The sequence below is a fragment of the Diachasmimorpha longicaudata genome, chromosome 12, assembly GCF_034640455.1.
Source record: "Diachasmimorpha longicaudata isolate KC_UGA_2023 chromosome 12, iyDiaLong2, whole genome shotgun sequence".
NCBI lineage: Eukaryota > Metazoa > Arthropoda > Insecta > Hymenoptera > Braconidae > Diachasmimorpha > Diachasmimorpha longicaudata.
Window position 1 is genome coordinate 1,020,855 of NC_087236.1, and position 18,927 is coordinate 1,039,781.

Consider the following 18,927-nt stretch of genomic DNA (forward strand, 5'->3'; position numbering starts at 1 on the left):
ATACTACCCATCGAATTGGTGGAAATAAATAAAAAACGACCAGCTACGTATGGGATAACGGTCAGGTCACTTTGCTGAAATAGGCTCGGTCGCCTGATTATTTGTATCGTAATGCTGTATTGACTTCAGTCAAAAAATTTCCTATTTTTTTGTCATCATGACATTGTCACTATTTGCCTTGGACATTTTGTCTAACTGTGAAATGCACATATTTGTTTCGGATGAGTGTTGAATGTAACACATAACGTAATTGATTTCTGAATTTTTTAAAAATTTTTCAACTTGCCTTTAATGAGTAAACCACTAGAGAATCGTATAATCAGTCAAATAAAAGGCTTCCATTTGGAAGCAACAATAAATAAATGAATTGATATTAATTAATTGAAAAAAATAAGTGATGTGGGTTAGTATTTGCCACTTAATAAAAAGTTGGGAATCCAATGTGCAATTGTCTGTTGCCTTCTGGATCCAGTTTATGTCAAAGGAAAAAAAAAGTATATATATGTAACAGTAATGTGAACGAAAAATAACCATCAACATGATGCCATAGAATTGCCGAAAATATCAGAGCACTTAAAGCGCCAGATTGGTCTAACGAGGGTCGTGGGTTCGATTCCTGGTCGACGGGCCAATGTTCCGGCGCTTCTAATATTTTTATTTCATTGTCGTATGGGAGTGTGACAATGGAATAAAACAACTTTGATTCTTCCATTAATCGTGTTTTCAATATTGCATTTTTGGAAATCAACGATATTGTAAATTGGCCTCAAAGTTGGTTTTTATGTGAAATTTGAAATATTTAATTTATAAATTAAAAAATTAAAAAATTAAGAATATTAGATTTTAATAATTGGAAGCCAGGTTAATAAAAAACTAGACGATATAAGTAAGAGCAGTTTTATTTCTATGATTATGTGTTCACACTTCGAGAGCAGTCGGCGAACTGAACAAACGATCTTAAAATCTCAAAAACCAAAGCATCTTCATCATGGTTTCTTTCTTTCAATGAACAAAGATTTCTTTATATTATTTACTAAACATAAACTGGAGTTTTTGTCGTAAGACCGCACAGACGGTTTCTCCAGGAAACAATGACCTCATAGTATTGATATACACTTACATAGGTCTGTAATGTAATCATATTGTTTTTGCTCTTTTCAATAAAGAACTTTTCACTCCGGTGGAGAGAAAAATAGAATGTGCTCTACGGGAGTAAAGGGCGTCATCGTCACCACGCAAATTCGATGCTTGTGATAATGGAGCTTTTTACTTCTTAAAAGCAGAATATACTAAGTGTCGCCTTATGACATAAATCACTATTTTAATGATACACTCATGATCTTTAAAGACTTTAATCGATATAATACTGTACAGCAATTGGAGACCATTGCAAATTATCAAAATGAAAAAAAAAAAACATTATTTTCGAACATAATCCACTTAGAAGTTAAATTTTAATCAATAATATCGATGATGAAGAAAAAAATAGATTTAATTGCATAATAGACGATGGTGGGCGAATTGATTAAATCGCTCGGCCGGATGACGCGACCCGTGAGGTGCGGGTTAGACTCCGGCTTACGGCATTGGAATTTTTAAGCTTTCGGAAACCGTCGAATGGAAATCGAGACACCAATAATTATCAAGAAATATTGAAGCTTTGCTGATGGACGCCGAGCAGGCAAAGGTTTTCTATGGTTTTTGTGGTTACGAGAAGAGTCGGTACATAATGTACAGCTCCTGGGGTAAATGTGGTACGGTTGGATAGGAAGTTGGCACATGATACCACCAACACAATGTAAAACCCGAGTAGGGTATAGATATGGAATACATAAATAAATATATTTAATTCTATCGATTCATTAGTGAACAAACACCGGATAATTTGTTCACATACGGAGAAGAAATACATACGACTTAAAAATATTTTTTTTGAGCTTTTTGTACGATAAAGAATCAATATCGAAAAATCAATACCAGAATTCAAATCATTATAATCTTCCCTTTGAAGTTAAAGGTGTTTCTGAACTTTCGAATGATTTAAATGATTTATAAATACACCACCAATGTTGAAAAAATAATAATTCCTTTCAAAATGTAATTTGAATGGCGTTGCATATTCATTTTTCCAATATTTTTCTCATAGAATTAATTTGACGAATTTTATGATTGAAAATGTCTATGAGTAAAAGTCGTTGAATAAAATGTTCAATAACATAAGATAATTAGTATACTGTTAATCATTTATTTATGAGAGGAGCAGTAGATTGCCTTCTTCCAGATCCGAGAAGATAAAATAATTTACTATTTTTCGCAGGACCAAAACATTGAAAATTTGATACTCCGATGGCAATTCCTACACAGTATCAAGTGATTTCTCCATCAACACAAACCATAATAGGTGGAGGCCACCTTCATACACCTCCATCAATATTCCAACATATGATGGGCCAGCACAATCCCGAGCACCAGCCAGGCAGTTGGGACCAGGTACCACAAGTGCCTCCAATGTATATGCCATGGAGCGTGCCAAGTCTTCAACAGTCTCGGTTAGTTACATTTACTGGAGAACAACAACAACAGACTTGCGGGCCGATGGTACATCAGAAGAGAAAGCTAGATATTACAGACGTAGAATCGTAAGTTTCCCTATGAATTCACTGAAATATCAATTTTTGTCACTGCTGTTACGTTCAGCCCGTGTCGAAAAGTGCTGTTTCGTTTACAAGTAAATGAAAAGTCAAAACGTGTAAACGAAAAGACTTTTCTTTAAATTAAAAAAAAAATGGCCCAGTTCGCCACTCGCTGAACGTAACATCACTAAAAAAATGTATAGTTCGGATACACGCGCGACACGAGGTGTTTTAACGCACTTTTATCGAAATATACGATTTCATGTTATGTTTTAATGCAGTAACACTGCGTTAAAGGAAAAAAATATGTGTATAAAATTTATGCACGACAGAAGTAAAACTTCTTAGCCATGGATTGTTAAAAAATTTTGGCTGAATTTTTTGTGATTATTTTTCCTATCCAAATTTCAGCCAATAGAATTGCACCATTTGTTGATATTTTGTATGGCCTACCCCGAATTTCAGCGATTATGTTTCCCATCCAAATCTTGGCCAATAGGATTGCACCATTCGACGTTATTTTGTATAGCGAACACGGTATTTCAGCGGAAATTCTTGGAAATTTCACTGGAAATTTTTCATGTTGCGTATATAAAAAAAACAAATGATGAAGTAACCCTCAATTGTATCTGACAGATTGGATGGCAATTCGTTGAAAATTATGTCTCATGGTGCAATTCTATCGGCCAACATTTGTAGGGAAAAAATAATCACATATAATACCACAAGTGCTTCAAAATTATCGAATATTTCCCGATAGATTCGTTGCAAACAAATGAACGTGTCAAGTTTTCCAGTTTAAAAATCACGAGCGCGAAGCGCGAGTGATTTTTCTGGAAAAATCACTCACTCACTTTTTTTTTATTATCAAGACGGGAAGTTTATATAGCGTTCCACATTTCTTGTGACGTCAACGGAAATCGTTGGATAGGATTTTGGATGAGGTAGGAGGGGGAACAGGATAATTCTCCATAATTTTTGCAAGAAAAATTACTGAAAAAATGGATAGTCCCGACCGGGATTTGAACCCGGGACCTTCCGATTATGCATCGGGTGCTGGGTATTGGTTGGTCTCCAATAGATGCAATAGTTTAAAATAGTCTGGTACTATTCGATTAATAAAGTCTTACACAACATTGATAGTATGCCTTGTGTTTAACTGATCAGGGTGACGTCCAGTTTCAATAATAATATTTTGTGATCCTTCTGATGATTGTTGGGAATTGAAATATTTAAAAAAATATGATATTAAAATACACAAAAAAAAAAATTTTAAGTGTGTCTTCAATATGCTCATGAACTCAAATCTTAGTTAATTATTGCAATATATGACTAAAGATTTGCAAATATAAATTTTATGAATAAATTTTTCTATATTAATTCCTTCATGAATAATAAAAGAATACTTAATTGAAGATAATACTAATATAATTTATATAAATTATTAATATGATTAATATGAATATAATTAATTAAATATAAAAATATAATAATTACATTTATGGAGACTTGAAAAATACGATCTACTTACTGATGACTTGGTAGTATACCATAGTGTAGTTTCACTTTCTTTGCACAAGGTTGATCACTTTGATCTTCTGAGTTATCACTGTCACACATATTGTATTGTCAAAAATTAAAATGAAAAATTAAATGAAACGCAGGTTATGTGTACCGTAGTAAACAACAACGTCGAACTGAGTGAGAAGCCACACCGTACACTCTACTACACAGAATATAGATAGGCATACCTTAGTATAGCGTGGCGATTGCTCGCCACGGCAAGTATTGCCACGCCAACTATTCGGTTTAGGAGTGCGCCTATAGATGTTTCACATCAAAAATTTTTCCTTTCACGGTTAGAGCAAAAAAACACTTGAATGAAAATTATATTGCTGATTAAGGTCCTGTTGGAGAGGGTCACGTGATTACAAATCGTCATCATGAATAAATTGTTAACAATAGTTTTACTAGAATCAACACCATAATTACCAGCCTACGAAACCAATAAACAAAGCGCTCTAATTAGGTTTGTTAACGATGAAATAATTATTTCTGTTGCAATGTTTAATGCCCGTTTGAGGTTATGTATCGATTTTGTAATAATTCCAAGTGGACCCTACCTGACACTTTTATTGCGCCGTATTTTCAACTGCCTCTCCCATTCATCACAAATTATAGACAAATGTTGCAACGTTATCTGTAAATAAGTTAGCGAGCGGACAAAAACGTCGATAATAACGTAGTCTTCGGAAAAACATGGCTGTGGGGGAAGATGGTCCAGCGTCACGCATAACACTTTGGCGGTGAATCATACATCACCACGATTACTTGGGCCGTTGCCTAAGTCATCATGCGTCACGTGCATTATTTGGGAGTGCTCAAACATTCCGAGCGTTACTTGGGAGAAGGTCGAACATCATGACGGTAGCCAGGGAGATCGACAAGCATCATCAGAGAGCGAATCAAGTATTCCAAGCGGCATGAACGTGTCTTCACGACGAGCCAACCATCACGACGTGTCACATGGCGGATAGGCAACCATGACCAGGGAGTAGGGGCGGGGTCAAGCACCACAACTGTCACGCACTTCACTTGGGGGATGATCAAGCGTCGCAATGTTCACTAAGGAGTTGGTCAAGCGTCACGAGGGTGACTCGAGGGTCGATGAGGCCGCACAATTGCTCCGGGGTTCTCTTAGGAGAGAATCAAATGACATAAACATAACATTAGACTCTTCAAAAGACCTTCCTGATGCTTGTAATACTTGGACACACCCTCCAATGAGCCTTGTGATATTTGACCAACCGCTCCGATCACCGTCGTGATGTTTGACCTTCCCCCAAATAACCTTCATGCAGCGTGACCACCTATCAAATAATGCAGTTAGCGCATGACCGGCCCTCTAGGAGTCCTCGTGACGTGTGACCGATCCTCATTTAATCATCGTGACGCTTGCCTACCCCCCAAACAACTTTAGTAATGGATGATCGTGCTCTTAGTGACAGCCGGGATATTTGACCCCCCCCCCCCCCCCCAAATAATCCCGTGTTGCTGTGCGCTTTAAAAATTGACTGCATCGTTCTTCATTGAGATTAAGGGATGAAACCGCTACCATTCGTTGAGAATTTAATGGTCGATGGAGCGGCGTCCATTTCCGTCCTTTGCCTACATTATCCTCGCTCACTATTGAAATATGGGTGTTCGGTGAGATGCCTCGGTCGTGTAAAAATGACCCGAGTGGAAATTTCAATCAAGTCCAGATCAGGATTTGATCAGGTCAGCGCTGATGATAGATCAGGGTCTGATATGGTAACTGGATCAAATACTGATCAGTCATGTAACGGCGTTTTAAATCAAGACTTGATCAGGCCAAACAGCTCAGGATTTGATCAAGTCAACATTATTTCAATCTGATGATGCGAATAAACAATCATTATTAGCTGAAAACAAAAAATAATTCAATTTTTTCACTACTGTTGATCTATCTTAATGGATATCTTCCATTATTAACAGTGAAAAACCACATGTGATTTTACCGATGCTGGGGCTCGAACCTGCGATGTTCCGATTATCAGTCCTATGCCCGATCTACTTTTTTTTTTTTTTTTATAAAAGTACGTTTATTGACCGAGAAAAATACATATGGAAAATACATTGAATAAGATCACGCACTCAGAAACTTATTTCTTTATCAATTGGAAGGATTCCTCGTACTATGACATTTGGAGTCGCCATACTGATGATTAGATCATCTTCTAATTCACAAAACTTGCTTTGTTAATTAGTAATGAAAATTATGGGAATGCTAGTTTCAAAACTAGTTATATTGTCTGTGAGAGTGAGCCCAAAAATGGTCATTAAAAAGGCTCTTACATAGTTTATATTTTGAGACTTAAGAACTAAAAAACAATACATATAGATATGTATAGATATAACCTAGCAACGAAAATAGATTCTCTGTAATTGAAATTTCAGAGAAAGGCCCTTACTGGAGTCTAGTCAGTTCTTGGAGCAATATATCTCCACCAGTAGGGTTTGATCTTATTAAGTTTAATTGCTTTATCTCTATCAAGTAGATCGGCACTAAACTTAATTGTTGAGTGATTCATGACATTAGCACAGTTTAAATGAGGCGTGTAATCAATTGCCCTGGTGATATTATTGGATCTGCACGCGTGGTAAATAATGGGAATATTGTTTTCGTCTACAATATATCCCTTTGCATCGAGGTATGTAAAGATTTCTGGTGGCGTAAACCCTGTGGACATTGCTTTAATGAAATAATTATCCTGTGGAAAAAACGGTCCTCCAATTAGGCTATTGATATCTAGTTTGACAGCCGATGCCTTAGCTATGTGATTTCTACATAAACGTAATATATGATTGTCTATTCTGGGGATTTTCGCCTTATTGTATAAGACTACATTCTTATAAGATTTTGTACGGTTTGACTCAGGGGTTCTGTACATATTAAGACATGCTCTTAAGCAATATCTCTCTAGGATTCTAATTTTTTCCATCAAGTGTGCAGGAATGTTGAACCAAATGGGACAAGCATATGTTATTATGGGTCTTATAAGTAGGAGATAACTTGATATTTTTATAATTCCAATGTACGTGCTTATTGTAAAATAATCTGCTAAGTATCTTAAACGCTTTCTTCGCTTTTTTCAGTTGGATTTTAATATGGTCTGTGTATTTTAATTGGTGATCTATGTATACCCCTAGATACCTTACTACATTTTTATGTGGAACTGTAATTGGGGAGTCTATTTTCTCTCTTAGTTGGAAGGATTTCCAGTGCTTTCTAACATTAGGATGCGCTTTATTCAGCGTTGGTCGCATTAAAATTGTCTCTCATTTCGTGGTATTAATTTTCAGTTTCCATGTATGGTAAAAATCTGCTATTTTTTCAAATAATTGTTGAAGTGAGTCATTTATCACTGTAGATTTTTCACCTGAGATATAGACAAGCAAATCGTCTGCGAAAGCTATAGCTTTTTTTTCGGGGTCGGAATTTAAGCCGAATAAATTTAACAAATCGCTGGTATAGATATTGAATAATAGTGGTGAATTAACCGTTCCTTGTTGTAACCCATTTGAGACTTTGAAGGATTTATTTGAGCATTCTTTTCCATCTGAGACGATGAAGCTCTTATTATGGACCATGCTCCATATTATTTTGATCAGGTGCGAAGGAAACTTCTTTTGTAGGAGTTTAAAAAAAAGACCATCTAGCCAGACTGTGTCAAATGCCTTTTCCAGGTCTATAAACACTGCTCCTACACATCTTCCACCGTTTATGTTCCAGCAAATATCTGATGTGAACTTGTTGATAGCATGAATCGTAGAGTGTTTGTGCCTGAATCCGAATTGTTGTTCGGGTAGGATTTTATTTTTATTGCAATGACGAAGTATTGCATTGTAGATGAAAATTTCAAAGATTTTACTAATATTAGGTAGTAAGCTTATAGGTCTGTAACTTGAGGGGTCAGATCCATCTTTGCCTTTTTAATGCAAAGCAATAACCTTGGCTAGTTTCCATTGTTGCGGAAAATAAATATTATTTAATGCGTTGTTGAAGATTATGGTATACAGGTTAATGAGTTTCTTGGGAATATTTTTTAATACCGTGTTTGGGATTCCGTCGAAGCCGGCTGATTTCTTGTTATTTATTTTTTTTAACAACAGATGCCTCAGTTCATTTCCACTAGTGAAATAATCCTGAATTGGGCACTCCATGGGGTTGGAGGATTTTAGATTATTGTCAAACTTAACAACCGAGCGATTTTCTTGGATGTCTGATTCAATTTCTAATTTTAAGTCACTTATTTTATTTTCAATTAATGCTTTGAGTTCAGGCTTCCCCAAATGTTCGTTCTGGTTGTCAGCTATTTCAAAGTGAGAGCCTATTATGTCTAATTTATCTTTGGGATTGATAACCAATAAATTGCTACTATTATCCTTCTTGAATTCGTTTGGGTTGAGATTAGCGTTTTCCATTATTTTTAATTTATTTGGCGGTATTTTGAGTGAGTCTATTGGTGTTGAGCCTTTTCTTCTAAATAATCTGTTGACTTCTGGGAGTGATTTTACTGGGTCAACTGGATGAATACTTTTTAATTTTTCATTCCATTGATTATTCATTTCCTTGTCGAATTCAGAAGTTATATTTTTCTGATTTTTTTCAACAGGGTTTCTAATCTTTTCAGTTTTAGACTTTTTGTCCCTGGGTTGATGGTTTTTAGGTTGTGCATTTCGGTGATTAGAAAGCTCTTACGTTTTTGGAGTTTATTGATTTTTTTATTCAAAAATCTTTCTGCAGAGTTAAATCTTTTGCATTTGGGGACTGACTCCTCTATTGATTCTAATATGATTTTTTCGAGAGTTTTTAGATTGTTCTCAATCTCTTCATTCTTTAAATTTCTGTTATGAGGGATTTTTACATCGCCAATTTTGGAGTTTATTGATTTTTGGAATGAATCCCAGTCTGCTTTGTAAAAATTGAATCTATGCTGTGGGGGATATTCTCCGAATGTCATTAATGATTCAATTTTTATTTTAAATTTTATGCCATTGTGGTCGCTATCAAATGGAAAAGTTTTTAATTTGTTATTTATGAGGTCTATTACTTTAATTCTTTTATCAATTAAACAGATGTCAAGAAATGAGTTGTTGTTTGGGAAAGTAGCTGAGACTGGGCCAATGAGATTTATTTTGAATTTCAAATCGTTGGTGTGTAGCCAGATATGAAATTTTCTACCTCTTGGGTTGTAGTCTGAGTTCTCCCAATCCGGATTATGCCCGATCTACTAGGCTAACCGGATCTTATGATCAAGTCAACTCTATTTTGCCTATACGATCTCTATCGAGGTATCCGTTAACTTTGTAATTATTTCCGGATGTGCGCGTATATTTTACAAGATTTTTTCGGTCAGGATTCAATTCCGTTGATGACAAAGATTTAAATAGTAATATAATAATAATGAGCAAATCGAAGTTAGAGAACTATTTTCCTCTTCAAAATAATTTATTTGTAAATTTAATACGTCTACACATATTTACACAAAAAAAACACTTGAATAAAGTGCATTATATACCTGATTCATAATGGTCTAATTTTTAGCTTCTCATGTATTTAATGTAGTCTGTAGTTTTCGAGATCTGGACGATTGGATCCAAACTTAATCAGAATCATCCGATCAGACTAAACTTAGACTGATTGGATGAGAACCTGATTCGGTTCTACCTGGACTATTTATGTTCCGATGAACTGGATCAAAATTTGATGAGTTTCCCATCGATATCACTTAATAAGACTCAGATCAAAACCTGATCATAATTCATCTTAGGTAGTTCGGAACAGGGTCACTTGATCAAAGCTTGATCAGTTCCTAATCAGCTATCAGCTGATCAGACTGAGGTAAAGCTGATCAGATCAAAACCTGACCTCGATAATTCGGATCCGAGTAACTTGATCAAAACTTGATCAGTTCCTCATTAGGCATGGCCTGATCAGACAAACCGGACGAATACCGGATCAAATACTGATCCAACATCACAGCGGCCTGAGGGGATTTCCACTCGGGGAGGTGGGTGAGTAGGTGACGGGGTGTGAGAGGGGATGATGAGAAAGGAGGGGGGTCGGTTCGATGCTCAGCACACAAATTCACATGATTGAGTTCTTATTTGATTCGTCGATTTATTACAAAAGTTAGTAAATGATACACAATGTCTGGATTATGAGCGGTCACTATAATTTGATTTGAGATACACTTAATGAGTTCTATTCCGGAGATTTACCGATGAAAGATTATTGCGATGTTCACTGTCGCGATTCCCAATGGAGAGTGAGAGTGACTGGGGTCACAGGCGACAATTGGTCTAATTGTTGTCACGTGACCCAGTCCGCAGGGATTTAGCACGCATTTCCGGGGTTGAGGCCTCCAGGACGTGACGCCCCGAATTGGGAAATATTCCAATTATCCCCCTGGCAACAGTGGTTTGTTTTGATCCAGGGGGTCGAACGGTCGATGTATCGTTGCGGGAGGAGAGAGGGCCCGGAATTTCGTGGGATTGCCAAGAATGGGGAACAAAATAAATAAGAACACACTGTGAATAATTATGATACTGAACTTTAATATAACACTTGGACTCTACTAGTAAAGAAGGCACTGTACACTACGAAATCTTACCAGAGATTAATAACCAAGCCGTTAGTAAGGCCCCGGTTCATCTCTACTCCGAGAGGGTCATAAATTTCGCACTTCCTGAACCGGTACAGAGAAATTTTGTCTTGACCATGTCTGGTCACCAGATGTGTTTTGGGGAAAACCCTTTGGGACGGCTCAGTAATAAAAAGTCTCAAAGGAAAGTCCCCGACGACAATTTAGCTGTAAAACATTTTGCTTAATTCGAAAATATCCAAACTCTGGAACCAGTGAATTTTGTCGTTGGGGAAAACCAAAATTTAACACTCCTACTCGACACCGAAGGACTGTTTGGCATTATACGATGCATTAAAAAATGGCTGTTCTGTTTTTAATTACGATAAAAGAATGAAGCTACATGAAACCATTCACTCAAAGTTTCATTTGCGATCGGGTGGCGTTTGTTTCATTCATCTCTATTAGGGGGCAAAAAATTGATTTCTGGAAGAACAGTTAGATATTCATCACAATTCGTTCAATCGTTTGAGTTTTTTACTTACATCTCGCCGAGTGGAAATTACGTCAGGGGAGCCTCAGGTTTGATCAGAACTTGACATGGCGGTGCTCAGGTTCAGTTGATCAGGCGGAACTTGATGAAGAATTGATCAGTCTCTGATTTGCACAACCTGATCCGTATCACTCTGATCATTTTAATTAAGTTCTGATTGGGTGGGCCTGAAGATGAACTGAAGCCCTTCCCCCTGCAATTATTCGCATCCGATTCTAATCAGGTTAACCTGACCTTAAATTGATGACTTGATCCGAGCTCGATCTGCACTTGAACTAAATTTTCACTCGGACTCTTCCGAATGCTACGCCCTTATCGACATTGTGATCCGTGCCCCTATGTTATTTACAGATATCGCCGCAAAATTCGCGTATAATTTGTGATGAAGGGGAGAATCAGTTGACAACACCGGCCATTAAAAGTGACGGTTGATCAGTATTTATTCGCTCATCCTAAAAGTATACTTAACAAATTTACTAAATTTTTTGATTTATATCATTTAAATTTGAAACCGACTGTAATGGTTGGGCGAGCGCGGTGTTGCTCCGGCGATCATCCAGGCTAAGCAGCGTTCCACTGGGATACTACTTGGATGGGTGACCGCTTAGGAACACCGTTTGCTCGCTCAAAAATTACTGCGCGGACGGCACGGGTGTGGAGACCCAGTGTACCCTTCCGTCACACTGACTAGAAGGGTGGGTACACTGGGACCTTGCACTATCGGCCGACTGTACGGTAGAGGTTTTCCATGGTTTCCCTCTACTCCTGTGCAAATGCAGTACAGCTGGGGAAAAAAGTCGGTCCCATGGCACCGCAAGGGAAGGGAACAAAATGCAAAAGAAGAAGAGAGGAGGAAAGGCCAAAGAGAGGCGGGAGAGGATGTCAAACAAAGCGAAACGTTTGTAACATCAAAGAAATGAACAATACAATACAATTTTCATTTAAATTTGATGTTTCATCTTCCACTCAGCCACGTTGTTGTTAGATATTTACAATATGTCACTGTGATTATCCATCTCGAATTTCTCTCTTCAGTCATATATTTGTCTATATTTTTGAAAAGGGCTTTTTAACAATATTCCTAAATTTTTCTAGTTTTTTTTTCAATTATATATTTCTCATTTTTGGCAATCTAGTCGTGGCAAAAAATAATTTCTAATTTCACGTTTTTGTAGATAAAAAGGAGTGCAGCTGGTCCTTAAAAAGTTTTCGAATAATTTCGTATCGAAAAAAACAATTGTATTCTGTGATTTAATTGTCATTTGAATTCTTTCTATTGTTTTCAAATGTGTGAAAAGGAGAATTTGAATACTAAAGTTTTTAACAAAGTAGAAATTCAAGTAAGAAAAGTGGACATTTTCGAAAATTCAGAACTTGCTGAAACAAAAATCCAATTACACTCAACATTTTGTGAAAACTAGGTCTCATACTTCTCAGAAAAATATCGCAAAGACAATCGGACACATGAGGTTGTTTTCACTTTTCACCTTTTTCTTTCCAGAAGGTCAAGGAAACAATTTATCTCAGAAGAAAAAATGGCAGCCCACTTTAGAGACATGCACATAAGCTCACATTACACTCCTACTCTAGGGCCATCTACATCATCAGCGTGCCCACCCTCCCAACCATCCACCAGTACAACGTCAGAAGTTGAAATAGATTCCACCCCCGTAAATCTGCAAGATGGCAAGAGTATGCACCCACGATTGGTTATCTCCGAAGAGCTTAAAAGACTTCAGAACGAGCCTCTTCTACCTGCTTCCCTTTTATCCAAGTTGTGAGTATACTTTTTCTCCAATCGCATCTTTCTGTAACAAACTTGCAGACTGTAATAATCTGGAAAGGGAGATAAACTAAAAAATTTAATGCATTGATACGTAACCAATTTTCGTATAAAATTTTCCCCTTTATTATAAATTAAATCATAATGATAAGTTGTCAAGAGTGGCGTCGGTCTAATTAATTCTCCGTTTAAAATCTCCCGTTAATATTTGTACTTTCATTGCAGTGAAATATGTTATTGAGCGGTTTCCTGACTAAAGTTGGATAAAATATGCCAATCTTCTTACTAAATAAATCGGATTCATTTCCAAAATAGGATGTATAAAAAAAGACGAACCTCCTTTCTGAATGTCTTATTGTTGATATTGAATTTCCGTTGAATAATCTCTCTAGAATATCCAGTATTGGTGTAGAAAAATTTGGAAGTGTTCAAAAGTGATTGGAGGGGACAGTAACTTCCCACGGAAAAACTATTATGGTTCATGATTGTACGCTTGACTAGAAAGTAGTTTTTCTAGAATGTATAGAAAATAGGAGAATGTTCTGTCATTTTCTGGAAAAATTTATAGCAATTTTTTCCATTCCTAAAGATTGCGTAGAACTGCGAGAGTTTTCCTTTATTTTAAGCCCATCCATAATTTTCTCGAACTTCTTAAAAATGTTGGTATTCCCTTCGCATTTCCACGTGCATGAAGGATTTCTTTTAAATTTTTACTAGTCGAATTAGAGCTTTCGAATGTTGTTTCCCTGGTAACATTCGATTCTCCCCCCAAAGTTTGAGAACGTTTTGCTGTTCATTCATTTCTTCATCTGCTTTCATTTATTTTCATTCGGGACGTTCTAGCAATCGTAAAAAACTTCGACAAAAGATGAAGATGAACATAAAAGGGAGGACTAATAGTAAATTTGTTTCTTCGCCTCATTGATTTCCAGCTGTTGGTGTATATTGAATTGGTAAAAACGAAGTTGTTGGATCCCTATATGTGTGCACGCGATTTTTTTATATATTCAGTATCGTGGCATTTGAAGCCAGAGTTATTAAATTATAAAATTCCAAAGCTCATCTCCTAGGATAGTTTGTAAAAGAAATAATGGCTGCATGCGTCCTTCACTTAGGCCCTACACTAAAGTCCCGTTTGAAACCAAGGGTCAGGTAATACCATAACCTGACCATTAACTAAGTTAGTTGGACTGGTTTATACAACCAAATAATGAGAAAATTTAAAACTTATATGGGTCCCTCTTGCCAGAAGAAATAGGTGAGACCCTGAATGGGTTTGTAGAATTAGTTTTGAGGTAGTTACATTCGAACATTCGAAGGAAGAAGTAGTCTCTTCCTTCATAGATTAGTCTCTTCTAATCTATTGTCCACAATACGAACTTGGTACAATAAACTTTATATCTCACAAGTGCAACATTCTCTTTATTCGTTTAAGGCGCATCCGTCTACTTTCGCATGCGCAGCATATACACGATTTCAACGAATGTGTGAAGGTTTCCTGTCATATGCCTATACGCTTCTAAACAGAAGTAGTGAAAAAAGAAACGTGAAATTCGATAATCAATCGTTCACTATTCTTACTATTCGTACTATTTTTTACAACCAAGGAGAGAAGCGCCGAATTTTTGAAGTGAAACTTCTTTGTGCTCGTTGGGCTGTAATTCCCATCTCATAAAAATCAAAAATGATTTTTGAAAAAAATGGTCAAGTCCACGTTTTAATGTATTGTGTTTTGCATGGTTTCGTTAAGTTCACTGGTTTCAAAAAATGCTAAAAATATAAAAAAAGCCAAACTGTTATAAATACACTGCCTTCTTTATGAAGCCACCACTCTGAATACAACGTTTATGCCAAAAAGGCCTGATATTTGGTCGAAAAAAAAATGTTCAAAAAAAACGCCGCGACCAACGTACTTGGCGCGGTTTTTCCTACGAACGAGAATTTAGCTTAGGAGGTTCTGTATTTTGAAGCATACCTCAGGGTCAGTAACTATATTGCCACAGGATGTGTTTGCAGATTATGAGATAATATTGTGTTTTATTTCAATCAGTTAGAATTCATCCATGGCTTAAACCCAGTGCTGCTCAATAGTGCAACCCTGGAATTAGGGGAATTTATTAACTTATACCATTGGATAATCTGGTATCCACACATCAATGAGTCTGGCACAATAACGCAGCAATGATGTTTTTGCCCAGGGACACTTCCTGAACCCAATCCTGTAATGTAGGACCTATATCTACAGTGAATAGCAGCTCTCATTTGACGGGTTTTTTTTAGAAACCGCGCCAAGTACGTTGGTCGCGGTGTTTTTTTTTGAACATTTTTTTCTCGACCAAATATCAGGCGTTTTTGGCATAAACATTGTATTCAGAGTGGTGGCTTCGTAAATAAGACAGTGTATTTATACAAGCTTGGCTTTTTTTATTTTTAGCATTTATTGAAACCAGTGAACTTAACGAAACCATGCAAAACACAATACATTGAAACGTGGATTTGGCCATTTTTTCAAAAATTATTTTTGATTTTTATGAGATTTTTACTATTTTGCCAAATATATTTCAAGTTCTTTCACCTAAATGAATTTCTATATTAATGTTAAGAAGTTTCTAGCTAATTGTATTGTTTTTTGGAGGCCATACGAGAGCTGGAGTGATGATGAGTGAGCGGGTGTTGGGGGTGCGATTGAAGGATGAAGGGTTGTCCAAACCGGACTTCAATCTCGAAACCCAAGCACCTTTCCTTGTCAAGCTACCCACACGTGGAGCATTTTTTCTTTTTTAAAGTGTTTTCGAGGGCTATTGTTGGTGTCGGTACATGCCCCTGTTTGTTAGGCGTACTGATGAGTTCATGGGTAGTTGGCATGTATCGGCTATGTTTAATATTTTACCAAATATATTTCAAGTTTTTTCGCCTAAATGAATTTTTATACTAATGTTACGAAGTCTCTAGCTAACTGTATTTTTTTTATGACACATATATACAGTCTTCCACAGAAGTGAAGGTACAGCAAGTAAATTTTTGAAAACAGTGAGATCTGCTTTTATTAATCAAATAAAAGTAAAAGTTCCTTAACGTATTTTCAACAATAACAAATAAACTTTGAATCCATGTAAAAACAAAACCAAAGTTCAGTATATAAAAAAAGAAAATGATACCAATATGGTGATAAGCCATTATATTGGGTCCACAAAAGTCAAGGTACACCTAAAGAAAATATATAGAAATTGTAGTTATGGCATTGCTTTCTATTCAAACCTCACCTTTTTCAGTATTTTGTAGGATATCCTTTAGTTTTTATTACTGATTTCAATCTTTTAGGCATTGAATGCACCAATTTTTTGGTGAGCTCGCTGCTAATGTTGTTCCACTCTTCTAACATAACATCCTTAAGCTGCACCTTGCTTGAAATCTTTCTTTTTCTAATTCTAGTCTCAAGTTCATACCAAAGATGCTGAATGGGGTTTAAATCAGGGCTTTGAGGTGGGGTAGGAAACATACGAGCATTGTACAACAACCACATTCGTACTTTGTGAGCAGTGTGCTTAGGGTCATTTTCATGTTGAAACAAGAAGTCTTCATGTATACCTAGCCTAAGAGCACTCTGCTTCATATTATTTCGTAGAATATCCAAATATGAATTCTGATCCATATTATTTTCGACAAAAACCAGGTTTCCTACCCCCGCAGCTGCCATGCACCCCCACACCATAACGCCACCGCCTCCATGTTTAATAGTTTTGACCGTATTCTTTGGATTGAGCGCTTCTCCTGCTCTGTGCCAGACCCTTTTATGCCCATTTACGTCAAATATGCAAAACTTAGACTCATCTGAGAATAAAATTTTGTCCCAAAACTCCACAGGCTTGTCACAATATGTCTTTGCGAATGTTATACGCTTTTCTTTGTTTATAGCACTCACAAGCGGCTTTTTCCTGGGCGTTCTAGATGAAAATCCATTCTCTACGACAGCTCTTCGCACAGTTTCTGCACTAACCTGTTTTTTGTCGTAAACAGCAAGGTCACCACTAATTTTTCTGCAGCTTACAAATGGGTTTTCTTTTACTATACGCAAAATTTTCCTCTTGTCAGTATCATTGGAGTACGAATGTGGTTGTTGTACAATGCTCGTATGTTTCCTACCCCACCTCAAAGCCCTGATTTAAACCCCATTCAGCATCTTTGGTATGAACTTGAGACTAGAATTAGAAAAAGAAAGATTTCAAGCAAGGTGCAGCTTAAGGATATTATGTTAGAGGAGTGGAACAACATTAGCAGCGAGCTCACCAAAAAATTGGTGCATTCAATGCCTAAAAGATTGAAATCAGTAATAAAAACTAAAGGATATCCTACAAAATACTGAAAAAGGTGAGGTTTGAACAGAAAGCAATGCCATAACTACAATTTCTATATATTTTCTTTAGGTGTACCTTGACTTTTGTGGACCCAATATAATGGCTTATCACCATATTGGTATCATTTTCTTTTTTTATATACTGAATTTTGGTTTTGTTTTTACATGGATTCAAAGTTTATTTGTTATTGTTGAAAATACGTTAAGGAACTTTTACTTTTATTTGATTAATAAAAGCAGATCTCACTGTTTTCAAAAATTTACTTGCTGTACCTTCACTTCTGTGGAAGACTGTATGTCTCTAATATTTTTACTTCCCACTTTTTATTCCTTATTCCTTAGTCCGGTAGCTTATTCTAATTTTGACGGCGAATGTTGGTACTCCTTGGGGTTTCTTCGAGCTAGGTAGAGTAAGAAGATAACATTTAAATAAAATTGAAAAGTAGATAAGAAAAAGACAATGGGAAAAAGGAACGCAAAGAAATTACTTCAGACATTTTATAAGGTGTATTATTTTATTTTCAAAATCATCATAAACTTTTAGTCTTTGTTGAACACATGGTTTTCTTACTTTAAATAAAGTCTTTTTTTCTATTACATAGTTAATATAAGGTGTGTGAATAAGTCTTTCCCGTTTTTTTCAAATTTTGAGCCTTTATTGTGAAAAAATGGTTACAAATGAATTATTGAAAGTATTGGCCATCGCTAGCTACAACTTTTTCCCATCTTTCTGGCAACATACGAATCCCGTTGCGAAAAAATTCGACCGGTTTGGCCTCTATCCAGTCATCCACCCATTTTTTGGCTTCCTCGTAGGAATGGAAGTGCTGGTCAGCCAGGCCATGCGTCATCGATTTGAAGAGATGGTAATCAGACGGAGCAATGTCTGGACTATACGGCGGGTGGGGTAGGACTTCCCATTTGAGCGTTTCTAAGTATGTTTTCACCGGCTGTGCAACATGTGGGCGAGCATTGTCATGTTGCAAAATAACTTTGTCGTGCCTGTCGGAGTATTGTGGCCGTTTTTCTCGCAGTGCGCGGCTCAAACGCATCAATTGTCGTCGATAGACCTCGCCTGTGATCCTTTCATTCGGTTTCAGAAGCTCATAGTAAACCACACCTAGTTGGTCCCACCATATACAGAGCATGTTTTATGTCGCGGGAATATTGCGTTCAATCTTGAACTCTTTGGAGTTGTAAATTCCAAAGATCTGACTTACACAGAACAATATTTGCAACAATTGCTACACGCTGAGGTATTCGTTATGTAGCTGTTTGAAATAAGGGTGTGAATCATACTCACGATTCTATTTGTTGTTAAATTTATTTTGAGATACAATTATTGTTGGCCTCCGTCGAGGTCACTATATTGGGAGTTGGGAAGACACTGAGGAGTGGTACAAATCATAAAGACAACCTTGGGAAGAAAAGTGGGA

General features: G+C 36.6%; 1 protein-coding gene across 3 annotated transcripts in view; it reads left to right on the plus strand.

Moving 5' to 3' along the window:
* Window positions 1–18,927, plus strand: part of LOC135168227 (uncharacterized) — a 33,663-nt gene that overhangs the window by 5,114 nt on the left and 9,622 nt on the right. For 2 of the 3 annotated variants that reach the window (XM_064132211.1, XM_064132210.1), the window contains exons 2-3: window positions 2,318–2,639; window positions 12,856–13,131. In XM_064132211.1, the coding sequence (XP_063988281.1) occupies window positions 2,347–2,639; window positions 12,856–13,131 (569 nt within the window). In that variant the 5' untranslated portion in view covers window positions 2,318–2,346. The remainder of the gene's footprint in view (window positions 1–2,317; window positions 2,640–12,855; window positions 13,132–18,927) is intronic. The other variant, XM_064132212.1, reaches the window with a different exon arrangement.